Source organism: Drosophila sechellia, chromosome 3R (genome assembly GCF_004382195.2).
Source record: "Drosophila sechellia strain sech25 chromosome 3R, ASM438219v1, whole genome shotgun sequence".
NCBI classification, from domain to species: Eukaryota; Metazoa; Arthropoda; class Insecta; order Diptera; family Drosophilidae; genus Drosophila; species Drosophila sechellia.
Window position 1 is genome coordinate 24,225,696 of NC_045952.1, and position 26,616 is coordinate 24,252,311.

The 26,616-nt window shown below is 38.5% G+C and overlaps 4 protein-coding genes across 17 annotated transcripts in view; 1 reads left to right on the plus strand and 3 right to left on the minus strand.

The window, feature by feature from the left end:
• Positions 1–749: 749 nt before the first annotated feature.
• LOC6616959 (probable cardiolipin synthase (CMP-forming)) lies at positions 750–2,558 on the minus strand. 2 transcript variants are annotated; one of them, XM_002041251.2, is made up of 5 exons: positions 2,407–2,558; positions 1,768–2,319; positions 1,193–1,408; positions 992–1,127; positions 750–929 (listed from the first exon to the last, which is right to left on the minus strand). In XM_002041251.2, the coding sequence occupies exons 2-5, from the start codon at positions 2,266–2,268 to the stop codon at positions 814–816; spliced, it is 969 nt and encodes a 322-aa protein (XP_002041287.1). In that variant the 5' UTR covers positions 2,269–2,319; positions 2,407–2,558; the 3' UTR covers positions 750–813. The 2 variants fall into 2 exon arrangements, with proteins under 2 accessions (XP_002041287.1, XP_032579164.1); XM_032723273.1 differs by having other exon boundaries at positions 2,386–2,558.
• Positions 2,272–4,734, minus strand: LOC116801741 (CD209 antigen-like protein C). Its single transcript, XM_032722996.1, has 5 exons — positions 4,669–4,734; positions 4,501–4,615; positions 4,005–4,411; positions 2,407–2,457; positions 2,272–2,319 (listed from the first exon to the last, which is right to left on the minus strand). The coding sequence occupies exons 1-5, from the start codon at positions 4,732–4,734 to the stop codon at positions 2,272–2,274; spliced, it is 687 nt and encodes a 228-aa protein (XP_032578887.1).
• Positions 4,735–16,731: 11,997 nt separating this feature from the next.
• The window catches only part of LOC6616960 (low-density lipoprotein receptor), a 40,521-nt gene continuing 30,636 nt past the window's right edge, over positions 16,732–26,616 (minus strand). For 12 of the 13 annotated variants that reach the window (XR_004362126.1, XM_032722237.1, XM_032722239.1 and 9 more), the window contains one exon: positions 16,732–18,029. Coding sequence is in view for 11 of the 13 variants with exons in the window: in XM_032722237.1 (XP_032578128.1) it covers positions 17,988–18,029 (42 nt within the window). In the remaining 2 variants the exon portion in view is untranslated. The remainder of the gene's footprint in view (positions 18,030–26,616) is intronic. The other variant, XR_004362124.1, reaches the window with a different exon arrangement.
• On the plus strand, positions 19,656–26,068 carry LOC116801614. The gene is made up of 2 exons (XM_032722235.1): positions 19,656–24,597; positions 25,726–26,068. The coding sequence occupies exons 1-2, from the start codon at positions 19,728–19,730 to the stop codon at positions 25,965–25,967; spliced, it is 5,112 nt and encodes a 1,703-aa protein (XP_032578126.1). The 5' UTR covers positions 19,656–19,727; the 3' UTR covers positions 25,968–26,068.

Consider the following 26,616-nt stretch of genomic DNA (forward strand, 5'->3'; position numbering starts at 1 on the left):
TATTGCTCTTAAAGATGATATTATGGCACACGCAAAAGAAACCAAAATAGGTTTTCAAACCAACACGTTTTTGGTCATTGTGGAGTTGGTATGGTAGTATTAGTTTGCCCGATGTCTTCAATTCACTTATTTTCTGTTAACACACATAATATATTCCAACTGGCATACACAAGACATATGCAACTGAGAAGTCATTGTCGGCTAAGCCATGTGGTAAGTTATAACCAGATATTGTGTTTTTTTCATAGAAGAGATGGGGGCAGAGCCAGCATAGAATCGTTTTTACTGCTCTATGGGACTGAAAACGTATTTTTCCTCCTTTTAAAGTTTATATCCATTTTGAGGGGGCATAGCCTACATATTGCACACCACTCGCAGTCCTACCGCAGCGCAGAAAATTATATTTTGGCTAAAATTTAACAAAATTTACACGCGGAACACACCACTCACCGGAAACGGGCGAAAAGAAAAGAAGGGGAGATTTTAGAGATGGCAAAACGTCGTCTTTTTATCGATACTTAGTGGCAACATTTCCGGTATTTTTGGTGCGGTCACTCTACCATATGGCCGTGTTTTCTGCTATCTGGTCACACTTGCACCCGTATTTTTTTTTAGCACTTCAATTTTAAATTTTCCACTTTGAAAATTCATATCATCAAATCGTTATGGAAAAACACTTAAAATTTATTAACAAAATAGATTTTTTAAATTTTATATGTTAACCATTTAGAAAACACGATACATACTAATCATTGCTTAAGGAGAGATACTACTCCTTTATAGTACTCAGATATTTAGCGGAAATGCCCGGCCCTACGTCTTTTTTTGAATAATCTTAAAGGTATTATGCCGATTCATGACGTAGCTAAGGGCAGTGGCAGCCGTAGTCAGGCCAGTCAGATACCAAAGGCCCTGCAAAGCTGGGTGATCTGGTTTGGGATGATAATTGATTAATTTATCAGCTGCGTGAAAAGTGTGCACTCTATCTCACCCAAATAGTTCCAAATGGGAGCTCCCAGGCTCAGTCCAATGGTGGCCAACTGGACGCCCGTGTTGATCTTGCTGAGCAGCGTGGGCTCCAGTTGGGCAGTAACATGGGTGGCGTCGAAGTAGCGCGAAAAGGTTTTCTGCCGAAAAATGGTAAATGATTATAAACTAATGCCATAAAAATGTAGGTAAATCCTTCACTTACCGGCGGTGGCAGACTTATGTAGCGTATAACAAATCCAGCTCCTAGGAGAAAGACATCCCGGAACACCACGATTCCCATGAGCCACATGGGCAGCAGATCCGTGTAGCACAGCGAGATGACCAGCGAGCCCATCAGCAACTTATCAGCCATGGGGTCCAGGAAGGAGCCAAACTTGCTCGCCTGCGAAGGCCAACGTCGTGCGATCTGTCCATCCAACTAAAGGAACAGGAAACACACGAATGTTATTAGGAAGAAAGTTTCTATTATGTTTCACATTTATCCAAGTGTCTTAGTTGCCACTAATAATACTAATAGCCAAATGATACGTGTATGTATTGTTTAAACAAACGAACTATTTTTGGTTTCGTCTGAGCTAGTCGGGTAAAAAATTCAATTGTATATATACAATATATTTTGGTTCTAAGAAGTACTATATATGTAGAGGAAAACAAAACACAGACCGGGCAGAAAACAAGACAATAAATAATGCAATAGAACACACCACATCATGTTTTTAGCATTTTTGAAATACTAGTGGATCTATCTGCTGAAAATGGTGGTCTTGGGAAACTCACCAGATCTGTGATGCCGGCGAAGCCTAGAAGACTCATGCCCAGGGTGAAATCGCCCTGCACTATAACATATCCGATGTAGGGTGAGAGGACGGCACGGCTGATGGTCAGCATGTTGGGTATGGTCATAATGTTTTCACGCTCCTCGCGTATCTCGTCGATCTTCTCGCGCACCCGCTCCTGGACCTTGTGCCTGGCCTCCCGGATGTCATCCACCAGGAAGTTCTTCCTTTCGATGACGCCCTGCAGGAGATGGCGTCCCTGCAAGGTGCGCAAATGGAGCGACTGCTTCTTCTCATCGGCATAGATGCGGAGCCTGGCTAGCTCGTAGTTCCTGCGCCGCTTAATGTCCAGAAACGAGATCCGAATGAATCCCGTGGCGGCCGCATAGCGATTCAGGCAGTTCACGAAGCTGCTCCCGCCGACACCCAAAACGTGCTCCAATGTGGCGGCTCCATGGTGCAGTGGCCGCTGCACCTGCCGGAAAATAATGGCGGGCAGCATGTGTTAATATACGTTCGATCCCTCTCTCAAGTCCAGACTCTTTCGCGAGCTCTGCAATCATACAAAATGTCCAATCAGTTTCAATTCACTGATTGACCCTTGTCCATCTGTTATCACCAGCTGAGCTCAAACACGCACCATTGGTCGGGAATCCTTGTCCACTGATGGCACCTGAGTGCAGTACGAAATCTGAATTATTATTCGATTACAAGTTACTGCCCTGCATTTACGGAAATTTTTAATTCAATTTTTGTTTTTATTACACAAGCCGTCTCCGATAACACTGTTGATACGGCGACAGCACTATCGATTTCAGCGATTGCAACAGACAAAATGTGCCAAAATATGCCAAACTAAATATACCAAAACTACTAACCTACATTGAGCGGTTTTTTTGAATTGCTTACCTTAAATTAGAAAGTGTAGACTATAATATTCTGAATGAGGTTTCTTTTATCCAAATGTTTATAAAATTATATGCAATATTGACGCCATAGGAATGAGAGATAAAAAAATTATATTTCAAAAGTAATTGTGCGTCAATGAGATTTATCCCCAACATAAAACACAAAGGACCCTATATTCAGATAAAGCGTTTCTTTCCCGACTTATATAAAATCAGTTCAGACGAGAAAAACATTAGTTGACATATTCTGTTTATGCTGGATAGTTCTTCTTAATAATGGAAAATACGAAACTTTTTCTTGTGTTAGTTTTGATCGGAATCGCTTGTCAAAATTGCTTAGGTGCAAATATAAGTCTATTCAAAATTTCTTCTATTAAAATTTAAATTATTATCTTTAAAGAACAAGCCAGCTAGAGATAAGAGCTTTGACATGCAGAGTTTTCTTGGTCGGCACTGGCAATCAAGCTAACCGAAGAGCTGATCCCCAAGTTCGACCGTCTTTCTGACCGGCTTGATAATATGGAGCAACAAATTACAGTACTAGGAATGGCTTCGAAGGACAAGGCAAAGTAGAGACCATAATAATGTCCCACCAGAAACACATACAGAAAATGTCTGCTTAACTCTGTAATAAAATATTTCAAAATTAAAACGATGTATGCTTATTAAACATAAATTGATTTAAGTTCTGAGAATTCTTTGAATAAAAAAAGCAAAGCAAAGCAAATTGAAAAATAATTAAAACAAAGAGCAGCCTTGAATAAAGCAACCTTTACTTGGGTCCTCAAGAGCGTTGTCAATTCGACGGACTATATTCCATTACTTGATGTCGGCAACGCGCTCAGGATCACCACTTTGGGTGCAAACTCACCCAAGGCGTCTATGGATCACAATGTGGCTAATATTATATTTCTCACGCTACATTTGAATGGCAAGTTTTGGCAATATATTTTATGCTAGTTTTTTCGAGCACTTTGTATATGAAATAAAATTTGGTTTGTTTTGATCAACGGATCGTAAGGAACACAAGCCTCCACAAAGACCTCAGGCGCTAATAAAATTAAAAACTAAAATTAAACCAAATTTCAAATTTCTTGTAAATGTGATTGACTTTAATTCGAAAATTGGAGAAGTACATATTTATGTAGAATACTGACCGTATGAAAATTGAGGTCTCGGAATCTTAACAAGCTAGAGTGTTTGAATTAAAAATCTTTTCAGAGTTACTGTATTAAAAGTTTTTACTGATTTTATTTGATTTCGTGTTACTAAAACATATTTCCATGGAATTGGCTTCGCATATGAAGTGGTTCTCTTTTATGCAGCTAACGTCGTTCATAGAATGGGGATCATTATCGAAAAGACCACGTTGTCCTCGCATCTCGACGCAATTTTCGTCTGTTAGGTTATTCGGTTCTCCATAGGACCATTTGAAGAAAGGGGCTTTCTCTCCGGTGGATTCCGATATGAACTCGCCCTCAGTTGCCTCGTCATTTATGTCCACCCAATATAGATTGTAGTGTCGCAGGTTCGCTTTAATGATGTTCCACTCTTCCTGGTTTTGGAAGCTAATTAGTTTACTGTCCAGGCTGCGGCATCTGTACACTGATTCGTACCAGCTTAGTTTTTCCTTATTCTCAATATGGTAATACTTAGCTCCGAACTTTTCAAACTTCACAGTCGGCTTGTAGACTTTTCTTACTTTGGCATGCCTGTATAACTTTGTTATTTGGTTTTCTGTGTGGCAATGTTTTTCAACAGTACATTATGATTGTCATAAAATTTGTCTATTTCGACTTTTAGCGTGTCATAAAGAACCTTCATACTCTTAATCCTCCTCTTTAAAAACTGAACTTGATCAAATTCCTCATCATTATTTTGTTGCTGCTCCACTTTTGTCAATGTTGTTTCTTCTTTAGGTTTTCCCTGATCTGGCTCAACCTGTTTAATAAAATTAAGTTAATTTGTATCTCTTGGTAAAAATATTAACTTACTGCTCCGCTGGTGAAACTATTTTGACTAACGGTTGCGATCAAAAAGATCACAAGAATGCGACTCATTTTGCCCAACTATGGATGGATTTGAATTCTCCATCTGCTGGGTTGAGTTTTTATAGGCTGGATAAATCAACTTATAATCAGCAAATATATACATACATATATACAATCATACAAATGTCCTTTTAATAATGATACGAACAGTTTGACGTAATACGGAATGTATTTATCTGAATTAGTCTTACGTATATCAGAATTACTGGAGTGGTGCTCTTTGTTTAACATAATAATTAAAGATATAAGTTAATTTAAATTGCAGCAGACTAATTGATGATTTGTTATCATATGATTCCTGCGTCACAAGTCATATCACTAAGTAAGTCGTTTTTTTGGAGTCGACTTTAACTGCCTATAAAAACCCCATGCAGCTGCCTAGAAATCACAGTAAACATTTTTAATTATTGAATAGCAGTTAAGTATAGTGGATACTATGAAGAAGCTTATTGTTCTCTTTATGTTGGGAATCGTTTGGCAATTGAGCATAATATAATAATAATCGTTGGGCTTGTAAAAAAATGGATTGATAATTACACATCCAAAATTGTGGATGTTGCAGAACAAATCTCCAACCTTAAAGAGCGATTAAAGGGACCTGATATGACACCTGAAGAAAGGGCAAAAAAGGAGAAAGAAGACCAGTTAAAAAATGAAAAATGGACGCTGGCGTATCTCGAAAAAGTTGAGAACAATTGGAAAAACCTCCAGGAATCTATAAAGAATTTTAATAAAAAATACGGGGGTTTGCAGGAGAGGCTCTTCACTATACAGAAAAAGTTCAAAGAATTGCAGCACGTTTATAATTTTAGCACACAGGCACCTTTGGGAGATTTTAAGAAAATTGGTGAAAACTTGTACTATATTGAAAACGAAAAGCCACTTAACTGGAGTCAATCCATGAATCACTGCAATAGCCTGAATTCCAGCTTGATAGATTTTGAAAACGAAAAAGAGTGGACTAATATTGCTGCACATCTTCAGCCAAATAATAGTTATTGGTCAGCAAAAGTGAATATATCAGATACCAAGGAAGATGGGGAAGCATTCTACAAGTCACACCTTTTGGATCCAAAACAGAATTTGATATCATTGAATGACAGTGACTGCTTTTTGCTACATGCTCAATTCAATCACACCTTAAACGCTGGAAAATGCGCCTCGGAAAACTTTTACATTTGCGAAGCCAACAAAATAACTGAGCCAATCAGCGATAATTAATAGTTGAGATAATCTGTAAATTCAATAAAAAATATATATACATTCACCATGTTTGGTCACAACCATTTATTTGCTTATTATTCGCAAGAATTTATCTCACATGCTTGGAAAATTCGTCGACCTTCATTTTTGTTATGTCCGGCTTGGTATAAATTTAACGAAGTCGTTGTAATAAGCCTGACCGCAAGCTTTTCTGGACTTGTCAGTCGTTTAATTGGATTAAATTTAATTACACTGCCACTTAACCCAGGCAAATGCCGCTCGGCGCCCGTCTTGGATATGCAAATTAAGCCGCGTTTAACGCTTATTACTTAATATAAACTTTGGCATTGGCTCGACCATGGCCTGACCCCATCAGCCGGCTAATGAATTTTCCCGAAAGTTGCCAGCCCGAATCTGTTCCACGTTTAATGGCCACAATAATGGACACGCCCTACCATCGGTTAATAAAGGCGAGCCAGGGCAAATAATTATGAAAGACTGCCAGGTTGCATTTTCGCAAGGGCAAGCTTTTAGAAATATATCATCTCGTTTGTGGGGTGGAGCAATGAGTCACGTCCCGGTTGGGTCAGTAATTAAAGGGCGGGGGACAAGGCGATGACACTTACACGGAATTTTCCCCCATCGGGCAGCAAGACAATGCATCGGCATTAATAATGAACTGCATGCAGAGGTGTTGGGTCCAATAATGTCCATGGCACGTCAACCGTCAGTCCGCATGTTAATTTCGAGAAACCTCCTTCCTTTTTTTTCCCGATTTTCCGAATGACACTCAGGGCTACTCAGTAGCTGTCTGCCATAAACAGGAAGCTCCAGCAAGGCGGGAAATGCGGAAAATGTGGAAAATGCGCGACAGCGGAAGAGATTGACAACTTTCTGCAATGCCCTTTCAATGGGTATGGCGCGAAAAATGTAAAACTATTGATATCAGTTTGCAACTAACTGGATATAAGCACAATAAAATAAAAAGGCAATTACTGATGTGCAGATTTGAACTAGAAACTATTCTTTAAATGCTTTTGTAGTTCGATACATCATTCAACTTTTTATTGCTTACATTAATACAATCAAAATTTATAGTGCATATGAAATAATACACATCTTACCTGTGAAGAGGGAATTTCAGCTCAATGTTCGACCTTAGCCCGTGTCCTTCCATTGCTTTTTATAATTTTTATTGGTTTTTTTTTCCAGCGCGCCTCATTGCGCTTCATTAATCAAAAGTAATTTTCCGCCTTTCACAGCAGTCAGCCCCCAAACGGCCCCTGATTTCACCTGGTAAATGCTTCCTAGTGAAGATGGCTAACGTCAGCGGCGATGGCGGAAGAAACCGGAAAGGAAATGGCTGGAAAAAAACAAAATGATGGCAGCCATTTTGCATTAAGCCTGGACATTTGCTGTACGTGTGTGTGTGTGTGGGTGAGAGGGTGTGTGTGTGTGTGGGTGAGTGGGGCTAATTAACTGTTTTACATTAAGTGGTCATAAAGGCAGCCGAACGATGGGCATTTTAGCCTATTTTAATGCGCTTCCCTCGGATGGCGGGCGTGATCGGCTCGGACAATGAGGAACCGTTGGCCATTAGCGGCCATCTCTATACTATTCGGTCCATCCGCTCTGGCGTTTTCTTAAATGATTTACGAGTGCTTTAAAGGCCGGGCCATAAAAACAGAAGCCAACTTCAGCTGGCCGCTCACTTCTCGGACTTTGGTGTTTTCCTTTGTGCTTAATTTAATTAAATACTTGCTCGGACTTTTGCTCTTTTCCCCCACTCGCCCTCTCTCTCGGTCGAGAATGGTTAATGTGGTCAGCATAAATTGTGGCCAGCTCATTTGGCTTTAAATCATTTGCGGCCAGCTATATCGCCATGGCCCGAACATAAATCATATGAACTGAACATGAACTGGCAATTGGTTCAACTACTAATGAGAGAAAAGACCGTTTTTTATAGCTTTCTCCAGCAGGTGTGGTTATGGGTCATATCGGAATAAAGGTGTTTCTACACTGAGACAACTACTTCTATTCGTTAAATTAAATACCTTAATTCATATAGTTGTCCAATTTTCATCCTATGTTATAATTTAATTTGTTTTAATGTACTATTTTCTATGAAATTTAATTCTCTTTGTTTCAACACAAGGCATGCGCTATTTCCCAGTGGAATGCAATCCAATTTCCATGCTGAGCTAAATCAAAAATCTGTGCACAATTACAAGTTTGGCTTTGTGGCCAGTAGAAGTTCAGTTTTTGGAAATAAGTTTGCTTCTCCAATTTCGAAAATGCTCGACGGCCCGCCCACAAATCACACGCCAATGACGACTAATTAGAGAGCAGAAAGCGAAGGGCGAAGGCAGAGCTCTTCAGAGTAGAGTAACAATGACTTTTCAGAAAACTCCAACTATTTCCAAGCTGTGCAAAGGACTGCCCTCGTTTCAGGGATACCTCCCCCCTCCCAACGGCCACGCCCCCAGTGCCATATCCTTTCCAACGCCCCCTGGACCGACTTTGCTTTCTTCTAAGTTATAAACCCACAAGTGGCGGCAAACTTTTGCTTTACGGTGTCGCCATCTTTTTTCCCGATGAAAAAAGGAGGCGGGCGGGCAACTTAAAAGCAGATTAAACCGCAGCTGCCGGGGGAGTCCCCTTCTACAATTTGTATGGCAAGGGTAGCGACAACTTTGCCTGGACAGCGGCACTTGAAATGCGAACGTTTGGCGATTTTCCGGCGACACTTGTCGAAAGTTACGCGTAATTATAGCAATGTGCGGGCATCCAGGGAGTGTGCTCAAGTTGGGCGTCTCGGCCTGGTTTCCCGCCGAGGGACCCACTTTAGTTTATGCCTAAAATCTGATGCTGGGATACAGGCCATAATATGCGGGTCATTCACGCAGGATGATAGGTGTTGTCCCGAAAAAGGGGCAGGAGAAACCGCACACAAATTAAGAAAGGGCTACTGATAAGCAAAGGATCAAAGGTTTGCCCTATTTTACATTTTACCTATTGCCAAATAGGTTGCTTTAAAAGTGGCTTGAAAAATTTCGAGAAAATAATTTAATATATTTTAAATAGTAAATTTAACTTACGCAATGCTTAAAAATCTCTTTATAGTCTAGCTTACAACTCAAATAGTTGCCAACACTCCGTCTAAATTTGCTCATTTCAAGCATTCGTCGACAATTTTCTGAAGCCCATTGAAACTTCGTCTCGCTTTCAGAAAAATGTAATTTCACCAAACCAAAAATAGGAGCAAAACTCTCGTCTGTTGGTGCCTGAAAATGAAATTCTTGCGAATGGGAAATAAAAGCGTAATTTTGTTTCAACTTGAAGTCCTCGCAATGCCATGGCGACAACATTAATTCGATTTTAATATAATGAAGCCGCTTAAATGTCAAGACAATGAGACCAGAATCTGCAATCTGAAGGCTAACGGAGGCAGTGGGCAAACCATCAATCAAAATTTCGACGAGGGCCGTATGAAAAACTATAATAAAATCATTAGCCTGGTAATCCCACAACGTTCCGGAATCAAAATAAAATCATCAGCCCGGAATGATGATGAATGGCTGGCTTGGTCGGCTGGTCGGCTGGTCGGCCGGTAGGCCCAAGTGGCCACCAGTGGCAGAGGCGTCCTTCGGCATCCATGACAAAACTGGGCATCTTTCTGCACTTCAATCTCTTTTTAATAAACAAAGCACAACACAACGCTGGAAAACAAAACACACAGCAACAAAGTGATTGTGTTTTGTATGCTCCAGCGGCCAACACTCAACGACAAGTCGGAAAACAGCAGTAAAAGCTATGCGATGGCTCAGCGGCATCATTATCGGGGAAAACGTCCTGCATCGTTGAGGTGCCAGTTCAGATCGGACTTTGTAGAAATTGTTTTTATTCAATACTCTTCAATAGTGTTTATTTGGGAAATCTATAAAATAGTTGTCACTCTATATCTACCAGCTGGAATAGAAGAAAATGCATTGTATTTTAAACGATTTTTAACTCTACCTATATGTTCTTTAGTTTACTAAGATAATGTCTAGGAATATAAAGATAATTTGAATCGAGATACTTCAAGTGTACATAATTACTAGTATAACATTCCATTTACTGGTTAATAAAGATTGCTTGGAAAAGATTATGCAATTAATTGTATACACATTTATTTACTATGTCATAAAGCACCGAACATTAAGGTTACGTAAACAGTACTAATCCTATCAGATTTTCTTATATAAGCCAAAGGGTATTAACGTTTTCGGTCTGCCCGTATATGCATCATCCATTTTTGGGCAAGAAAAATGAAAATGTTTAACGGAAAAAATAAAATACTCACGTTCCTCCTAGGCGAACGTGATTCAATTTGTTTTGTTGGCTAGAAAACTAAAATAGCAAAAGCAAGCCACCAGAAAGGAGGGAAAATATAACTAAGGCCAGCATGGCCAAGCAAAGTAGAGGAAAGCAGCGAGGAAAGCACCGCAAAGTAAGGCGAAAACAGGAAAAATTATAGGACAAGCAAAAACGGTGGGCGGAAAATGTGGGTCGGGGGCATCCGTTTGGTCACTCGGTGTTCTGCGCTCGGCGAAAAGACCGAAAACGATGGGAAATGGAAAAATGTTAAAAGGCAGCTGGATGAGTCTTAAAGCCAGGATTCGGGCGATTCTGTTTTTGTCTTGGCCGCAGGCGGGGGTTCTCAAGAAGGCACTGTTCTATGAATGCGAATTGCTGCACTGCAGTCCCTGCTGTTTTGCCCCAAAAAGTAGGCTACAAAAACAAGCGTGGGCAAAAGAGGGTGGAACGTGTAGTTTGGAGCAAATAGTTAATCTTATTAATATATGAATATATTAGTTATATTAAACTATAATTTAATATATTATAACAAAAACGAAACATCATTAATCAACGAAATGGTTTTATTGTCCAGTCTCTACAGCTTAGATTTAAGTTACTAGTTCCATGCTCGTCAACGAATATTTCGGCATCATATAACTCTTGTAACTGCCCTCGTCCTCCGGAATAAAGTTAAATACATTGCGGCCGAAAAAGGCAACCACCCACGCATCAAGGGAGACATATTGTACTACATTGTAACATGACCGGACTATTGTGCCGACTGGCCCACATGTCGAAGGTCATTTTAAATTAGTTTTACTCCTGCTTCGTTGTGTTTACTTTTTTTTGCCGCATACTTCGATTCGAGTGTGTGTATATTCCTGCGCTTATCCCTTACCGGGGTCGTTTGGTAGATCTTTAACAACGTCTGCCTCGGGACTCGCCCCTCCACATTGTCAGCTCTGTGGGCTAAAATAGTCATACGCCCCGTGGTCCGGACGCTACCGTTATGACAATTACGTTAGACATTTGCGTCACGTAAGTGAGCAGCGACAGCGAGGAAATCCCAGACTCATGCCGACTGGGCCAATAGAGAATAGCTGGCTCATCCTGTGCATATCCCTCCTGTCCTCGTCATTGTGTATGTATGCCATTCGTTGTAGGTTGGTACGAGTGTATGCAGTGCCACGTGTAACAGTATTCGACATAATCAACAACTTCATTCGGCGAAAATTGCTGCCAATACTCCCGGGTGATCCGTTGGCTGATGGGTGGCACCTCCAATTGTTGACAACTTGTGCTTGTCCCCCACCTTGAGTGCGTAAGTCAGAAAAAATGATAATAAAATAATATTGCCAGGCGGTGCGTGCCATTTTTTTGGCACCTGCCAGTTGATTGCATGTATATATTGTACAAGAAAATTTATGAATGTAAAACATTTTCAAACTAAATACCAGTCTAAAAAAGTTTATTTCGTATATTTAAATTAAATTTTCTGCATTTATTTTATTTATTTTTTAATCACTTCTCCAACTGCAAAATCGCACTTCCCCCGTGGCCTTTGTGGTTCTTCATTATCTGCTGGCCAGTGTATCCCTGCAAATCCTTCATAAATTCACAGCAAATTCACTTTGTATAGAGTAAGCGTCCGTTCACTACAGGTGACACCGCTCTGCGCCCTGTCAAAATCAGGATCAGAAGCATGGGACAGGAACGGCAGGACAACGTCTGCAATGTTTCTTTATTGGAATTGTCGTAAAAGTCGATAACAGAGCCTGGAGGCTGGGCGCACAGTGGCAGTGGGCGGTTGGCTGACTGGGTTGCTATTCGGGTCACAAGCAATTTAATGTCAATTTTGGTATTAAACGTGCTGGCTGCCAATTCACCTGCCGTTTCCGCCTGCCAGCCTCCCCCTCCCAGTTTCCCATATCTCGCATATATCCTCCTTTCTGTCTGACTGTCATTCGCAAGCTGGACTTGGCCTGCTTTTGCTGTTTGCAAAGGCTGCCACACGCACTCAAATCCACAGCAACATCAGGTGTGGCAACGGCTCGACTGGGATGTACCCTGTACTCACTGTTTTGTTTGATGATATTATAGTACGAAAAGTTGGGCATAATTCAGTTGGCTATTGTTTTAAGTAATCATAATAATCAATAATAATAATAATACTCCATAATTCTAGCATACGCCTCATTTAAATCGCATGGGGTATTGCGGCAACAGCCGAGTTAAGCGCATCTGCTAGGGAGTTCCTTCAATAACTTTGGCAAACGAATGTTGACAGACCACTGGCATTCGATTAGATCTAATTAATTTCGCAGCACAACGCCACGATTTGCGAATTGGTTTGTCGTCCATTCGCATGTGCTCTCTAATAGTGTTCGGATTTGTTTGTTCGCCATTAATTGGTTGACCAGAACAAAAATATTTCGCATTATTTGCCAAAAGCAATGGACACTGTCAGCAATTATAATACTTAATTAAATAACATTTTGGTCGATTGAATTTTTCGTCCAGCAAATCCATTATTTTGTTACATTTAGAAAATGGAGAACGAATTTCAAATGTGTATATTCAGTAAACTAATCATTTCCAGTTTCCTTGAGTTGGAATAATTAAATAGTGAATAGAGAATGTGTAATATATTATACGAAATATGATGTGTGTTGTATGTTTCTAAATTATTTAGATATTTGTATTCTTAGTAGACTGAATAATCGCGGAAACAATAAACGCCGAACATTTCGTTTCTGGCAGATGTCTTCTTCTGTCTCTTCTGTCATCGCCATTGCATATCCTGTCACGCACACTAGTTAGCATGTTAACAAAATGGCGGACACACTCGCTTACACACACGTTCGCGCGCACACACACACACACACATACAAAGTGCAATCTGCTGCCAACCGCAATGTGAACTTTTCAGTTTCCCCTCGCTTTTGCTTTTGCTTAAAGTAACGGAAAAAGCGAAAAGAAATCCTGCCCGCTGCGCTGGGAACTCGAACAGTCGGCATCTGGCGATGGCGTTTCAAGTTGAAAATTTGCAAACAAGCCGAGAGACGCGCAGAAATTAAATGAAATAAAGTTGTGGTCGACGAAAGCATATTATATAAAATACAAAATGGAATAAATTAAAAGGATTTGCTTTATGCAGTTGCTTGAATTCCCTTTTTTGGTAATATTAAAAAAAAAAAGCAGAAAAACATACATTTTATATATTCAGCTTTGTCAAATCAGCACATAATTATAACGTTTTTCCCGCGTTTTAAACAAATTGCAGTTCATTAATTAATATAAATTGCAATTTACATGGTCGCAGTTTGCTTGCTTCCACACATTAACTCGTTTTTTTGCCCCATAATAACTTTTTCTACATTGCGATGCAGCATCAATTTTCATGTTCCCTGCAGCGAGCGGCAACCTTTGCGCGAAAGTAATTTTACACGGGACAAGGTCAGGGAAGAAAATCGCACAACTTTTTCCAGGGCAGCGAATAAAAAAGTGAAATTTAAGCCACACACGCAGAGCAGAAGACAGACGACAGTTTTGCGCCAAGGCCAAAGGACTCGGGATTCGAGTGTGTGCCACATGCACTCCCGGCACCCCCTCACACACACACACACAAATAAACGCAAAGTCACACACAGTGTTAAGTCAGCTGCCGCCATTTTGTAGCCATTTTATCATGGCAAACAAAAGCGGCTTACAGCCTCCCGTTGTCCTTCTGTTTTCTCCTGTTCTAAGTTTTTCCTTTTTTCGATTTATTTTCGACTTGAAGTTGATGAATTTTAATCATGTTCAACGACCGTCTGAAAAGTTGTTTGGGTAAAACTCGCATGCAATGGAATTCGTCACTTGATTAGCTGAGTTTCTCGCACGGCAATTAGGCAAATTGTCTGTCTCCATTTTAAACTCCCACATGCTTATCGACTTTGCCTTTGATTAGGCGCCCCCCTGAAAGGTGAAAACGTAGGGCTCTCAGGCGTAATTACATTAACAATTCCGAAAACATGCCCCCGAAAAACCCCGACTCGTCGGCCAATGTCACTCACAGGTGGGCATTCAATGTGGCACGAAACGTATCCATTATTCAGGACGTGGTGCAAACAACTCGACCGACAAGCCAACAACGTCCTGCTGCGTGTAAGACGCACTGGCTACAGTGGTGCATTCTGCTCCACCTCATCATCCTCCTCCTGGAAAGCACGCCTGCAGCGCCCACTGCAGCACCACCCACATTCCATGGCATACGCACAGCATATTTGGCTTGTGAACTTGCCTACTAACCTTGTGTGCATGTGCCATGCAATTGGCCCCAGGATAACCTGGCAATAATAACAACAACGACAGCATCGTCAACAGCAGCAACAACAACTGCATGGATGTGCAAACATGGCGAGGTCCTTTCGGTTGCAACGGATTCGCTGGGCTGGTGGCCAGTGGAGTTGGCCTGTAATTAAAGTTCCCCCGCTTGCCACTCTCAGTAACCAAATGGCGACACAGGTACAGTCGCCTCAAGAGCAGTATATCGCAGATCCTTATTTGCTTAAAGTGGAGCACCTATAGTCTTGAGTTGTAATTACTTTGTTGTATTAAGTAAGCCAAAGACCATGTGGGCTCCTTCTGTACAATTTTAAACCCATATCTGTTCAAAAAGCTTTGTTGCCATGAAAACCGCGAGCTGGGCTTTCATAAAAGAACCATTTTAGACGACAATTTCACATCTCACTCGAACGTGAAACTCAATTGCATTTCCAGTTTCATTTGACAAAGGACACAAGCCCAAGAGGCAGTCAAAAAAAAAAAAATAAGAGAAAAAAAGGACAAAAATGAAATCGCTAACAAAGTGCAGTGGCGTCGCTGTGACCAATGACAGCCATGTTTCCTGCATCAGGAGTTGCACAAAGTTGTCGCTCAGTTGCACTCCACCCCCGCATTCCACTCCATATGCACATCCTCATCCACATCCCTTGGAGCCACACACAATTTTGGCCACGTTTCCTCGTTCTATTTCTTTTGCCCAACTGCCGAGACTCATTGGCTTTTCGAAAATACACGCAGCGAAATGCAACACAAGTTTAAAGTCTTCCAAGTATACAAAATAAACGGACACTATTCATTTTTCACAGTGCACGACTTTGAGCGGGTTGTGTGGGTTTTTGTTTGGTGGCCGCCTGCGGCTGGCAAAACGACAAAATGTATGCTATGTTCCAGCTGAATTGCAGATTTTCATCCATTGGCACCCTGCGCCCCCAAGCACACACACTCGCACACACCGAGTCGCTTATTCCGAGCGCCTTTATGTGCAAAAGGGGGATCCACACCCACCCAAACCCACTCCACCCACCTCGTTGATTTCACTTTGCAGGGGCAAATGGGGAGCTTCGCGACGCCTAGGAACAGTGTTTTGCCATTTGGTTTTGGTCGCATACTGCTAATGGAAAGCAGCACGGATACCACCTGGCCCATTGGATCTGGGATTATCCAAGCCGTTTTGCGACATACTTTCGGGATCATATCTAAATTGAAAAAGTTATCGGTGCCGTGTGTCAAATGTGTCGCCGTCGCCATCGCTGTCGCCTTTTATTTACATTTTATTTTCATGGCAAACGTGAGCCGTGCAGCACGTTAATCGATTCAAATCGATGCGACTGCCGAAATCCGCTCACAATATGCCGACATTTCGCTGACAGCCGCCTGTCCGGCAGGCAATAAACAAAAATAATGTCGTCCTGCTTGCGAGGGCGCTACATAAATTATAACATTAAGGACACCCCGAGAGGCATAAAACTCTTATTTATTCGCCGGAAATCGCTGCGTCGCACTTTACCCACACCGATAATTCCCAGCCATAAATTAGGCAAACAAAAGTTGGAGCCAGTTAAATACATATATATACATAACATAGAGGAAGCTCGATAAGCTGACTTTGGGATGAAATTAAAACCTGTCCTTGCACAGACTGGCGATTATCCTGGCCGAAAAGCAACCAAAAACTGCCCATTGATGACTGTTCGATCTCGAACTTCGATCCGGACGTAGCTCATTACGTATTGATGCCCTCTCATGTGAAATAAGTGCCGTAGTTGTCCATTAGCATTTAATAATTCATGGCTGCGTGCCCATGTGTGTGTGGGTGTGCTTGTGAGCCGGCAAAAGTCAAAACTGTGTGTTGGCATTGCGGCTATTAAGTTCGGGCAATCAGGCTCAATGTGTAAACACGATTGGCTTCACGGTTTTGGCTTGTATGATGTACGGGTATGCCTATCATCGTTGATAATGATAATTCAGTTAAACTAATCGAATGCCATGATTGATAATCGTAGTCGGTTGATTTGTAATGTGCAGAAGTCACAGTATCTTGCTGTTTTTGAACTAAAAAGTAAAAACGGCTCATATTTCATGTTTTCAAATTCCATTTTATTTCTATTAATAAACTTTAATTTAAAATATTCTATATAATTCTTTTTTTTTACTAGCGTAAACTGCTTTATTCAAATTTTCACACATACCATTTATAGTTAGCTAATATTTTGTTTCAAAAAAGCATTAAAGCAAATACTTTTCATGCCTAAAATAAAATACATATTACAGGAACCAAAAATTGCCAATACACATTAAAATTGTTTGTTGCTGTGTAGAACTCGTAAATAAGTTAAACTGATTGAAAGCTTGTTTATACACTAAATAAATGAGAAGAATAGTAAAATCACTACGGATAAGATGATTTAATGCAGGTTTAATGCTTTTAAACTGATCACAGCAAATTGTTTTGAATACCCAAGAAAGAAAAACGGAGCAACGTATGTAGGTGATAAAATTTCAAGTACTTTAAAATCTTAATTTTCTTTATAAAGTTTGTCTAAATATTTTAGGTTCTTTCCATTTATATATTTACAGTGGGGTTTTGTTCAAATATTTTGCTATAAAGTAATCCAACTTGGTGCTAAAAACTTTACTTTCAAGATAATAACTGCTTTTATTAATTCCTTGATAACAAAAAATATACTATACCTAATCACAATAATTGTTAGGTCTATAAACAGTTTTAGTTTAGCTATTATCCCTATTTTTTCGATTTCACAAAATGTTTCTTTTGGTACCAAAACTTCAACGAAATGTCTTAACTTTTTACAATTGATTTCATGGACGTGAAAGGAAAGTTGGACTTCTGGCTCTGAATCCTGGCTCGTTCCTTCTCTGAGTTCTTCTGGGCTTCTGTGTGTATATGTGTGTTCGTGTATTGTGTGTGTGTGTGTGTGAGAGAGTGTACGTGTTGGTGGAACTATATGCGTTGATGTCTGTGTGCGTGTGCGTGGGTGCGACGTTAGTTGATGTCAAAACGTTGCGCCTAGAAAAGTTTTACGTTGTTATTAGTTTATGGGTGTGTGAGTGTGTGTTTGTGTGCGTGTGTTTAGTGTTGTTACATTTAAATTAAATTTTAAACTAGGCAACAAATTGAATTTGTTGAGTATTTTCAATTTCCCCATGCTGATGTCGTTCTTGTCTTTTCTATTTTCTTTTTGGCAATCTTCTATTCTTACTGCTACACATAAGTTTCATATTCTTTGCATTTCTCACATAAAACTTGCACTCAATAGTTTAGTTTGAGGGCCTTGGTCCAACAAGGAATTACTATTAGGAGATGCTTTGTGGGGATGCTCGCGGTCAGCCGGCCAAAATTAGCAGGATATGCAGTTAACATGGTCTTTGGCCTAAACACATTCGGTGCCAGGTTGGAAGAGGGGGTTGTTGGCCTAAACGGGGTTAAAAGAGAATATTTAGTTAGTAAAGTTCAAATATTGCGTGTTTGTATCAAACAAGTATAATAAAAACAGGGAAAAAAATTCAATAAATAATATCAAATAAATCGTATTCTCTTACAGAAAAATCTATAAAAAATTTAGCAATATAAATCTATCAGGAAATGTTGTTGATAGTACTTAAAAAATAAAGATAATCTCCGCTTATCAAAAATAAATCAAAATAATCCTATTAGTTGGATTAAAAATTTTTTTTATAAACTTTTTGCCTGATAATAATCACTACTAAATGGCAATAAAAAAGAGATTTACCCCGAACACTTTAATTATAAACCTTAATGAAAACAGCCGACCGCTAAGCTTGTGGCTTGTGAATTTGCAGCCACCAAAATTGCTTACTTATATGCAAATTTTGATGTTATTTATTGGTTGCCAGGCGCACGGAAAATCTCTCTTAATGCCATTGTTCACACATGAACACGAATATATTTAAAGACTTACAATTTTGGGCTCCGTTCATATCTTATGTAAATGAATCGAGAGCGATAAATTATATTTAGGATTTTGTTATCTAAGGCGACATGGGTGCATTGCTCAAAAACATGTGCACACCACATGAGTCAGTCACTTGAGATCGTTCCCCGCCTCCTAAAATAGTCCCTTAGTGGGAGACCACAGATAAGGTCCTCGCCGCTCAAGATAGGCAGATGTGCCCGAGCGTGGGACCTCGATAAGGCGGGGACTATTTACTTAGGCTTCTGCGTAGGCCATTTACTTTAAGATGCGATTCTCATGTCACCTATTTAAACCGAAGATATTTCCAAATAAAATGAGTTTCTTACAAAAACTCAACGAGTAAAGTCTTCTTATTTGGGATTTTACATTTGGTCAATCGAGCCTTTAATCGACTCTGCAGTTTCCCCCTACCAAAGGTAAGGAACTCAGAGAAAGGCCAGCTCCTTTAAGCATCTTACAGCTAAAGGTAGCAAAAATAAGTGACTCTTGTTTCCCCCTACCAAAGGTAAGGAACAGAGTATAAATATAAAAAGCAAAAAGATACAAAAGAATCTTTTATGTTTTAAAACAAGCACCTTATAGTCTATAGCTAAAGGTTGCTTTGTGTACCATTATAAATTGTGGTAAGGCGTGCTTGAGGCCATACATCAGCAATTGTGAAATTAAAAAGTGCATAACAAAAGTGCCTTATAAATGCTCTAATAGCATTAAATCAGCTCATAAATAGAGTGCAGTGTATATGCCATAAGAGCATAAATTAAATAAAAAGTGCCTGAAAACAGTGCCTTATAAATGCTCTAATAGCATTAAATCAGCTCATAAATAGAGTGCAGTGTATATGCCAAAAGAGCATAAATGCCGAAATAAATGGCTAAAAAACAAAAAATCTGACTGGACTACAAAAATAATAAAACGTGCCAAATAAAAAAAAAATCATCTTTAAACATCAAAGGAGCCTCTACCAGCAGCAGAAGCAGCAACAACAGCAGCAGCAGAAGCAGCAACAGCAGTAGCAACAGCAGCAACAACAGCAGCAACAGCAGCAGCAACAACAACGACATCAGCTAAGTCAAAACAAGAATTTTCTGTTTATCCAAACACACATATATATATAAATACATATAAAATACATATACACGTACTATATATATTAAGAAATTACAAAAAATTTTCAAAATGATGTCAGAAAAGACTATTCAATTCCTTAAGAAGCAGTCCGAAATTATTTTGGAAATTAGAAAGTTGGAAGTAAAACCAACATTAACAGATGTAGAAATTCTAAAATTAAATGAGCTTCAAAAATGTTTCATTGCTAATCATAGCAATTTGTTAAAGATCGGCGTTGTCGATCATGAATATTTTAACGCGAAGCAGTATGATTTAATAATGATGGTGTTAGAAAAAATTAAAAATAAAAATGAAAAAATTAAGGGCGAGTCGGTAGAAAACACTTTCCCTAAATCAAACACTGTCCCTAAATCAAACCCTCCCCCTACATTAAACCTTGAAATGTGTGGTCACCCTGAAAAAGAGGGTATAGCACAAAACAACGCTTTAAAAGTAGAGCAGGCATTTCGAAATAATGTTGGCCAATTTCGAGTATATCTAGAAGATACGTCTAAACTAATAGACAGTAGTCCAGATTTCCTTAAAATAAGGAAAAATAAAATTGAATTTTTATGGCATAAAATAAATAACCTGATTGAACAGGTGAATAGTCATTTTGAGAGCTCGCTATTCGAAGAAGAAATTAGCGAACTTGAATTTGACAAACAAAATATTCTTACAGCCATTAATAGTCGACTCAGTGGCACAATAAATAAAGCTGAAATGTCGACGGTTGTTAAGGCGGAGGAGTTACCAACCCTGCCTAAAATACAGATTCCCACTTTCTTTGGTGATTCCAAAGAATGGGATCTTTTTAATGAACTCTTTACAGAGCTCATACATGTGAGAGAGGATCTCAGTCCTTCTCTCAAATTTAATTATCTAAAGTCAGCATTAAAAGGAGAAGCCAGAAATGTGGTTACTCATTTACTGCTCGGCTCTGGAGAAAATTATGAAGCCACTTGGGAGTTTTTGACCAAGCGATATGAGAATAAAAGAAACATATTCTCAGATCATATGAATAGGCTTATGGATATGCCAAATTTAAATTTAGAATCCAATAAGCAAATAAAGACATTTATTGACACGATTAACGAGTCAATTTATATTATAAAATTAAAGGCACAATTACCAGAAGATGTGGATGCAATTTTCGCTCACATAATTCTTCGGAAATTCAATAAAGAATCACTCAATTTATATGAAAGCCATGTTAAAAAGACAAAAGAAATACAGGCACTTTCTGATGTCATGGACTTTTTAGAGCAAAGGCTCAATTCTATATCATCATTCTCACAGGAAGTAAAACCTGTAAAGAAAATGATTAATAATAACAAGAATAAAAATTATAGTGACAATTGTGCATATTGCAAACTACCAGGGCATTATTTAATTCAATGCCATAAATTTAAAATAATGAATCCAGCAGAACGGTCTGACTGGGTAAGAAAAAATGGGATTTGCCAAAGATGTCTGAGGCATCCGTTTGGTAAAAAATGTATAAGCGAGCAGCTTTGTTCGACTTGTCGTAAACCTCACCACACGTTACTTCACTTTGCAGGTCATAATCCAGAAAAAGTGAATACGTGTAGAACAACAGGTCAAGCCTTGTTGGCCACGGCCTTGATTCAAGTAAAGTCGAGGTATGGAGGCTTTGAACAATTAAGAGCATTGATTGATAGTGGCTCTCAAAGCACAATTATTTCAGAAGAGTCTGCACAGATTCTAAAATTGAAAAAATTTCGGTCTCATACTGAAATAAGTGGAGTATCTTCCACAGGAACGTGCATCTCCAAGCACAAAGCGGTTATTTCGATAAGAAATTCTCCGAAAAATTTAGAAATTGAAGCAATTATTCTCCCAAAACTTATGAAGGCACTTCCAGTCAACACGATTAATGTTGATCAGAAAAAATGGAAGAACTTTAAATTAGCCGACCCCGATTTTAATAAACCGGGTCGCATTGATCTAATCATTGGAGCAGACGTATATACTCACATTCTGCAAAATGGAGTTATAAAAATAGACGGTCTCCTTGGGCAAAAAACTGATTTCGGGTGGATAGTTTCTGGATGTAAAAAATCCAAAGGAAAAGAAACCATTGTAGCCACAACAATAGAAATAAAAGAGTTAGATCGCTACTGGGAAGTGGAAGAAGAAGAAAAAGATGATATCGAGTCTGAAATCTGTGAAAATAAATTTATCAAAACGACAAAAAAAGATTCAGATGGGCGATACATTGTGTCAATTCCATTCAAGGAGGATGTCACCTTAGGAGATTCAAAGAAACAAGCGATAGCTCGTTACATGAATCTGGAGAAAAAACTAAAAAGAAATGAAAAACTTAAGGTTGACTACACTAAATTCATGAATGAATACATGGATTTAGGACACATGATTGAAGTGAGTGATGAAGGCAAATATTTTTTACCGCACCAGGCAGTGATTAGAGATTCAAGCCTTACGACCAAATTGAGAGTAGTTTTTGATGCTTCAGCAAAAACTACGAATAACAAAAGTTTGAACGACATAATGTGGGTTGGGCCACGAGTTCAAAAAGATATTTTTGACATTATTATTAAATGGAGAAAATGGGAATTTGTTGTTTCGGCAGACATTGAAAAGATGTACCGACAAATTAAAATAGATAATGATGATCAAAAATATCAATATATTTTATGGAGAAATTCTCCAAAAGAAAAAATTAAAACATATAAATTAACCACAGTCACTTACGGAACTGCATCTGCACCATATTTGGCTACCAGGGTTCTGGTAGATATTGCAGATAAATGTAAAAACCAAGTTATTAGTGCAATAATTAGGAATGATTTCTATATGGATGACCTAATGACTGGAGCTGATTCGGTAGAAGAAGCTAATAAATTAATAACATTAATTCTCCATGAATTGCAGAAAGTTGGATTCAACTTAAGGAAATGGATTTCCAACAATTCCAAAATATTAACCACTGTGGAGGACACAGGGGACAATAAGGTTCTCAATATTATCGAAAATGAATGTGTTAAAACTTTAGGACTAAAATGGGAACCTCAAAATGATTTATTTAAGTTCAGCGTAAATTGTAATGATGAATCAAAAAATATAAATAAGCGCGTTGTGTTATCAACGCTAGCAAAAATATTTGATCCGTTAGGATGGTTGGCACCAGTCACGGTTTCAGGAAAACTTTTTATTCAAAAACTTTGGATAAATAAAAGTGAATGGGATCAGGAATTATCCATAGAAGATAAAAATTATTGGGAAAAATATAAAGAAAATTTATTATTGTTAGAGAATATTCGAATCCCAAGGTGGATTAATTCAAACAGTTCTTCAGTCATTCAGATTCACGGATTTGCGGACGCCTCCGAAAAAGCATATGCTGCAGTAGTCTATGCTAAAGTAGGACCTCATGTTAATATAATAGCTAGCAAAAGTAGAGTCAACCCTATAAAAAATAGGAAGACAATTCCCAAACTCGAGCTGTGTGCAGCTCACCTGCTTAGTGAATTAATCCAAAGACTAAAAGGATCAATTGACAATATAATGGAGATCTATGCTTGGAGTGATTCCACGATTACCTTAGCATGGATTAACAGTGGTCAAAGTAAGATCAAATTTATAAGAAGAAGAACGGATGACATTCGGAAATTAAAAAATACTGAATGGAATCATGTTAAGTCAGAGGATAATCCAGCAGATTTAGCATCCAGGGGAGTGGATTCTAACCAGTTGATCAACTGTGATTTTTGGTGGAAAGGTCCGAAATGGCTAGCAGACCCAAAAGAACTTTGGCCTCGGCAGCAGTCTGTAGAAGAACCTGTCTTAATAAATACGGTATTAAATGACAAAATAGATGATCCTATTTACGAATTAATAGAAAGGTATTCCAGTATAGAAAAACTTATACGTATAATAGCATACATAAATAGATTCGTGCAGATGAAAACAAGAAATAAAGCCTATTCATCAATTATTTCAGTAAAGGAGATAAGAATAGCGGAAACAGTTGTTATTAAGAAACAACAAGAATACCAGTTTAGGCAAGAGATAAGGTGCCTTAAAATCAAAAAGGAAATCAAGACAAATAATAAAATATTGTCATTGAATCCATTTTTGGACAAGGATGGGGTTCTAAGAGTTGGAGGAAGATTGCAAAATTCCAATGCAGAATTTAATGTTAAACATCCAATCATTTTAGAAAAATGCCACCTAACAAGCTTATTAATAAAAAATGCTCATAAGGAAACATTGCATGGAGGGATAAACCTAATGCGAAACTATATCCAAAGAAAGTATTGGATTTTCGGGTTGAAAAATTCGTTGAAAAAGTATTTAAGAGAATGTGTAACGTGTGCAAGGTATAAACAAAATACAGCTCAGCAAATAATGGGTAACTTGCCAAAATATAGAGTGACGATGACATTCCCGTTTCTTAATACTGGAATAGATTACGCAGGTCCTTATTATGTTAAATGTTCAAAAAATCGTGGCCAAAAAACATTTAAAGGATACGTTGCTGTATTCGTTTGCATGGCCACCAAAGCCATACACTTAGAAATGGTAAGCGATCTAACTTCAGACGCATTTTTAGCAGCACTCAGAAGATTTATTGCTAGACGGGGAAAATGTTCCAATATCTATTCAGACAACGGAACAAATTTTGTAGGAGCTGCAAGAAAATTAGATCAAGAGTTATTTAATGCAATACAAGAAAATATAACGATTGCAGCGCAGCTTGAAAAGGACAGGATTGATTGGCATTTTATTCCCCCGGCAGGACCTCACTTCGGAGGTATTTGGGAAGCTGGAGTTAAGTCAATGAAATACCATTTAAAGCGTATAATCGGCGACACTATTTTGACTTACGAAGAAATGTCAACTCTTTTATGTCAAATAGAAGCATGCTTAAATTCAAGGCCATTATACACTATAGTTAGTGAGAAGGACCAACAAGAAGTTTTAACACCAGGTCATTTTTTAATTGGAAGACCACCTTTAGAAATAGTCGAACCAATGGAAGATGAAAAAATCGGAAATTTGGATAGGTGGAGACTTATCCAAAAAATGAAGAAAGATTTCTGGGTTAAGTGGAAAAGTGAATATTTGCATACGCTCCAGCAAAGGAATAAATGGAAAAAGGAAATTCCTAATATAGAAGAAGGGCAAATAGTTTTATTAAAGGATGAGAATTGTCATCCTGCAAGATGGCCTTTAGGAAAGGTGGAAAAGGTGCATAAGGGGAATGATGACAAGGTCCGAGTGGCTAAAGTAAAGATGCAGGAAGGATATATCACTAGACCCATTACTAAAATTTGTCCCTTGGAAGGAATAAAGTCTGTTGACAAAAATGAGGCTGACCAAGAGCCAAAAAGACGAACTAGAGCGACATCGGGAATGTCCAAGATCGGAACTTGAAGAAAACAATAAATTGTTTATGATGCAGTCTAGATCTAGAAGCAAGCGTGCTCCTTTCGAATTTATGGGTTCCTTGTATCATATTTTATTTGGTATAATGGATGAAGATGATAGAGAGCAATTAGAAGAAAATATGAAGAATTTGTTAGATAACCAGAACAACCTTGATAAACTAATTCAAAAACAAACATCTGTGGTTGATTCAACTTCTAATCTATTAAAGAGAACAACAGAAGATGTTAACTCCAATTTTAGAAGTATGCAAATAAGAATTGAGAACATGACAGAAGTTCTTAAAGAAAATTATTATGTTTATAAGGAATCAATAAAAATTCTTTATGATTACGAAACAGCTACACTCATTGATTGAAGAAGGCGAAAAAATTCAAGCAGGCATTATAAGCCTGTTGATTGATATTAATCACGGTAGGCTAAATACAAATATTCTCAGGTAAGGTTCCTGCGAATTCAAAAGTCCGTCTGCAATGTACTGGCTCTCAAATTGAATTGTTTGATTTGCCTCAGCAAGGAGTTTTAAGCATTGCGCCATATTGTACGGCAAGAACCGACGATAAAATTCTAGTTGCCCACCATAACATTCAGTCCGAAAGTGAAGAATTATTATCAACACCTTATATAGGAGAAGTTAGTGAAGTGCCGAAGATTATTTGGGATCCGCTGAAACTATCAATATTAAATCATACTGAGGAATTTGAACGATTGAATAATGAAATTAAATTTATGAAAGAGAACCATCAAAAATTGAAAGATTTACATTTCCATCATATTTCCGGACATGCTGGATTAATTATTGCTTTAATACTAATGATAGTATTAATAATATATTTCATACGGAATGTGCTGTGCAACAAAGAATGCAAGCAATAACCTTTGCAGGTCCGTTGCCAGTACTATAAATATCAATAGTAAATAAACAATAAAATAATATAACAAATAAAAATATACAGTCCACTATATCGTTGTTTAATAGAAAATGTACTTCTACATAGAAAAAGCAAAATGTTTAAAATAAGTTAATTGAGTACAAATTGTTGAATTAAAAATAATATAAACCATAATTGTAATCCAATAAAATTAAAAGCCAGAAAAACTAGGCCCATTGAAATCTTAGTTGCAAAATAAATGAACATATATCAAATAAATACAGTCCACTACTGTTATAAATGCAACTAATATACTAATGTACATCTCAGCTTTGCTGGCCCTTTGGCAGAATGTTCACACATGAACACGAATATATTTAAAGACTTACAATTTTGGGCTCCGTTCATATCTTATGTAAATGAATCGAGAGCGATAAATTATATTTAGGATTTTGTTATCTAAGGCGACATGGGTGCATTGCTCAAAAACATGTGCACACCACATGAGTCAGTCACTTGAGATCGTTCCCCGCCTCCTAAAATAGTCCCTTAGTGGGAGACCACAGATAAGGTCCTCGCCGCTCAAGATAGGCAGATGTGCCCGAGCGTGGGACCTCGATAAGGCGGGGACTATTTACTTAGGCTTCTGCGTA

Coding starts and splice junctions, on each gene's coding strand:
- LOC116801741 (XM_032722996.1), bottom strand. CDS start 4,734: ATGAGTCGCATTCTTGTGATCTTTTTGATCGCAACCGTTAGTCAAAAT. Junction 4,616..4,668: donor ATAGTTTCACCAGCGGAGCA/GTAAGTTAATAT, acceptor TTTATTAAACAG/GTTGAGCCAGATCAGGGAAA. Junction 2,458..4,004: donor ATCCCCATTCTATGAACGAC/GTTAGCTGCATA, acceptor ATAATAATTCAG/ATTTCGTACTGCACTCAGGT.
- LOC6616959 (XM_002041251.2), bottom strand. CDS start 2,268: ATGCTGCCCGCCATTATTTTCCGGCAGGTGCAGCGGCCACTGCACCAT. Junction 1,409..1,767: donor TCGCCGGCATCACAGATCTG/GTGAGTTTCCCA, acceptor CTGTTCCTTTAG/TTGGATGGACAGATCGCACG. Junction 930..991: donor TCCCATTTGGAACTATTTGG/GTGAGATAGAGT, acceptor ATCCCAAACCAG/ATCACCCAGCTTTGCAGGGC.
- LOC116801614 (XM_032722235.1), top strand. CDS start 19,728: ATGATGTCAGAAAAGACTATTCAATTCCTTAAGAAGCAGTCCGAAATT. Junction 24,598..25,725: donor AAGGCCATTATACACTATAG/TTAGTGAGAAGG, acceptor ATATAGGAGAAG/TTAGTGAAGTGCCGAAGATT.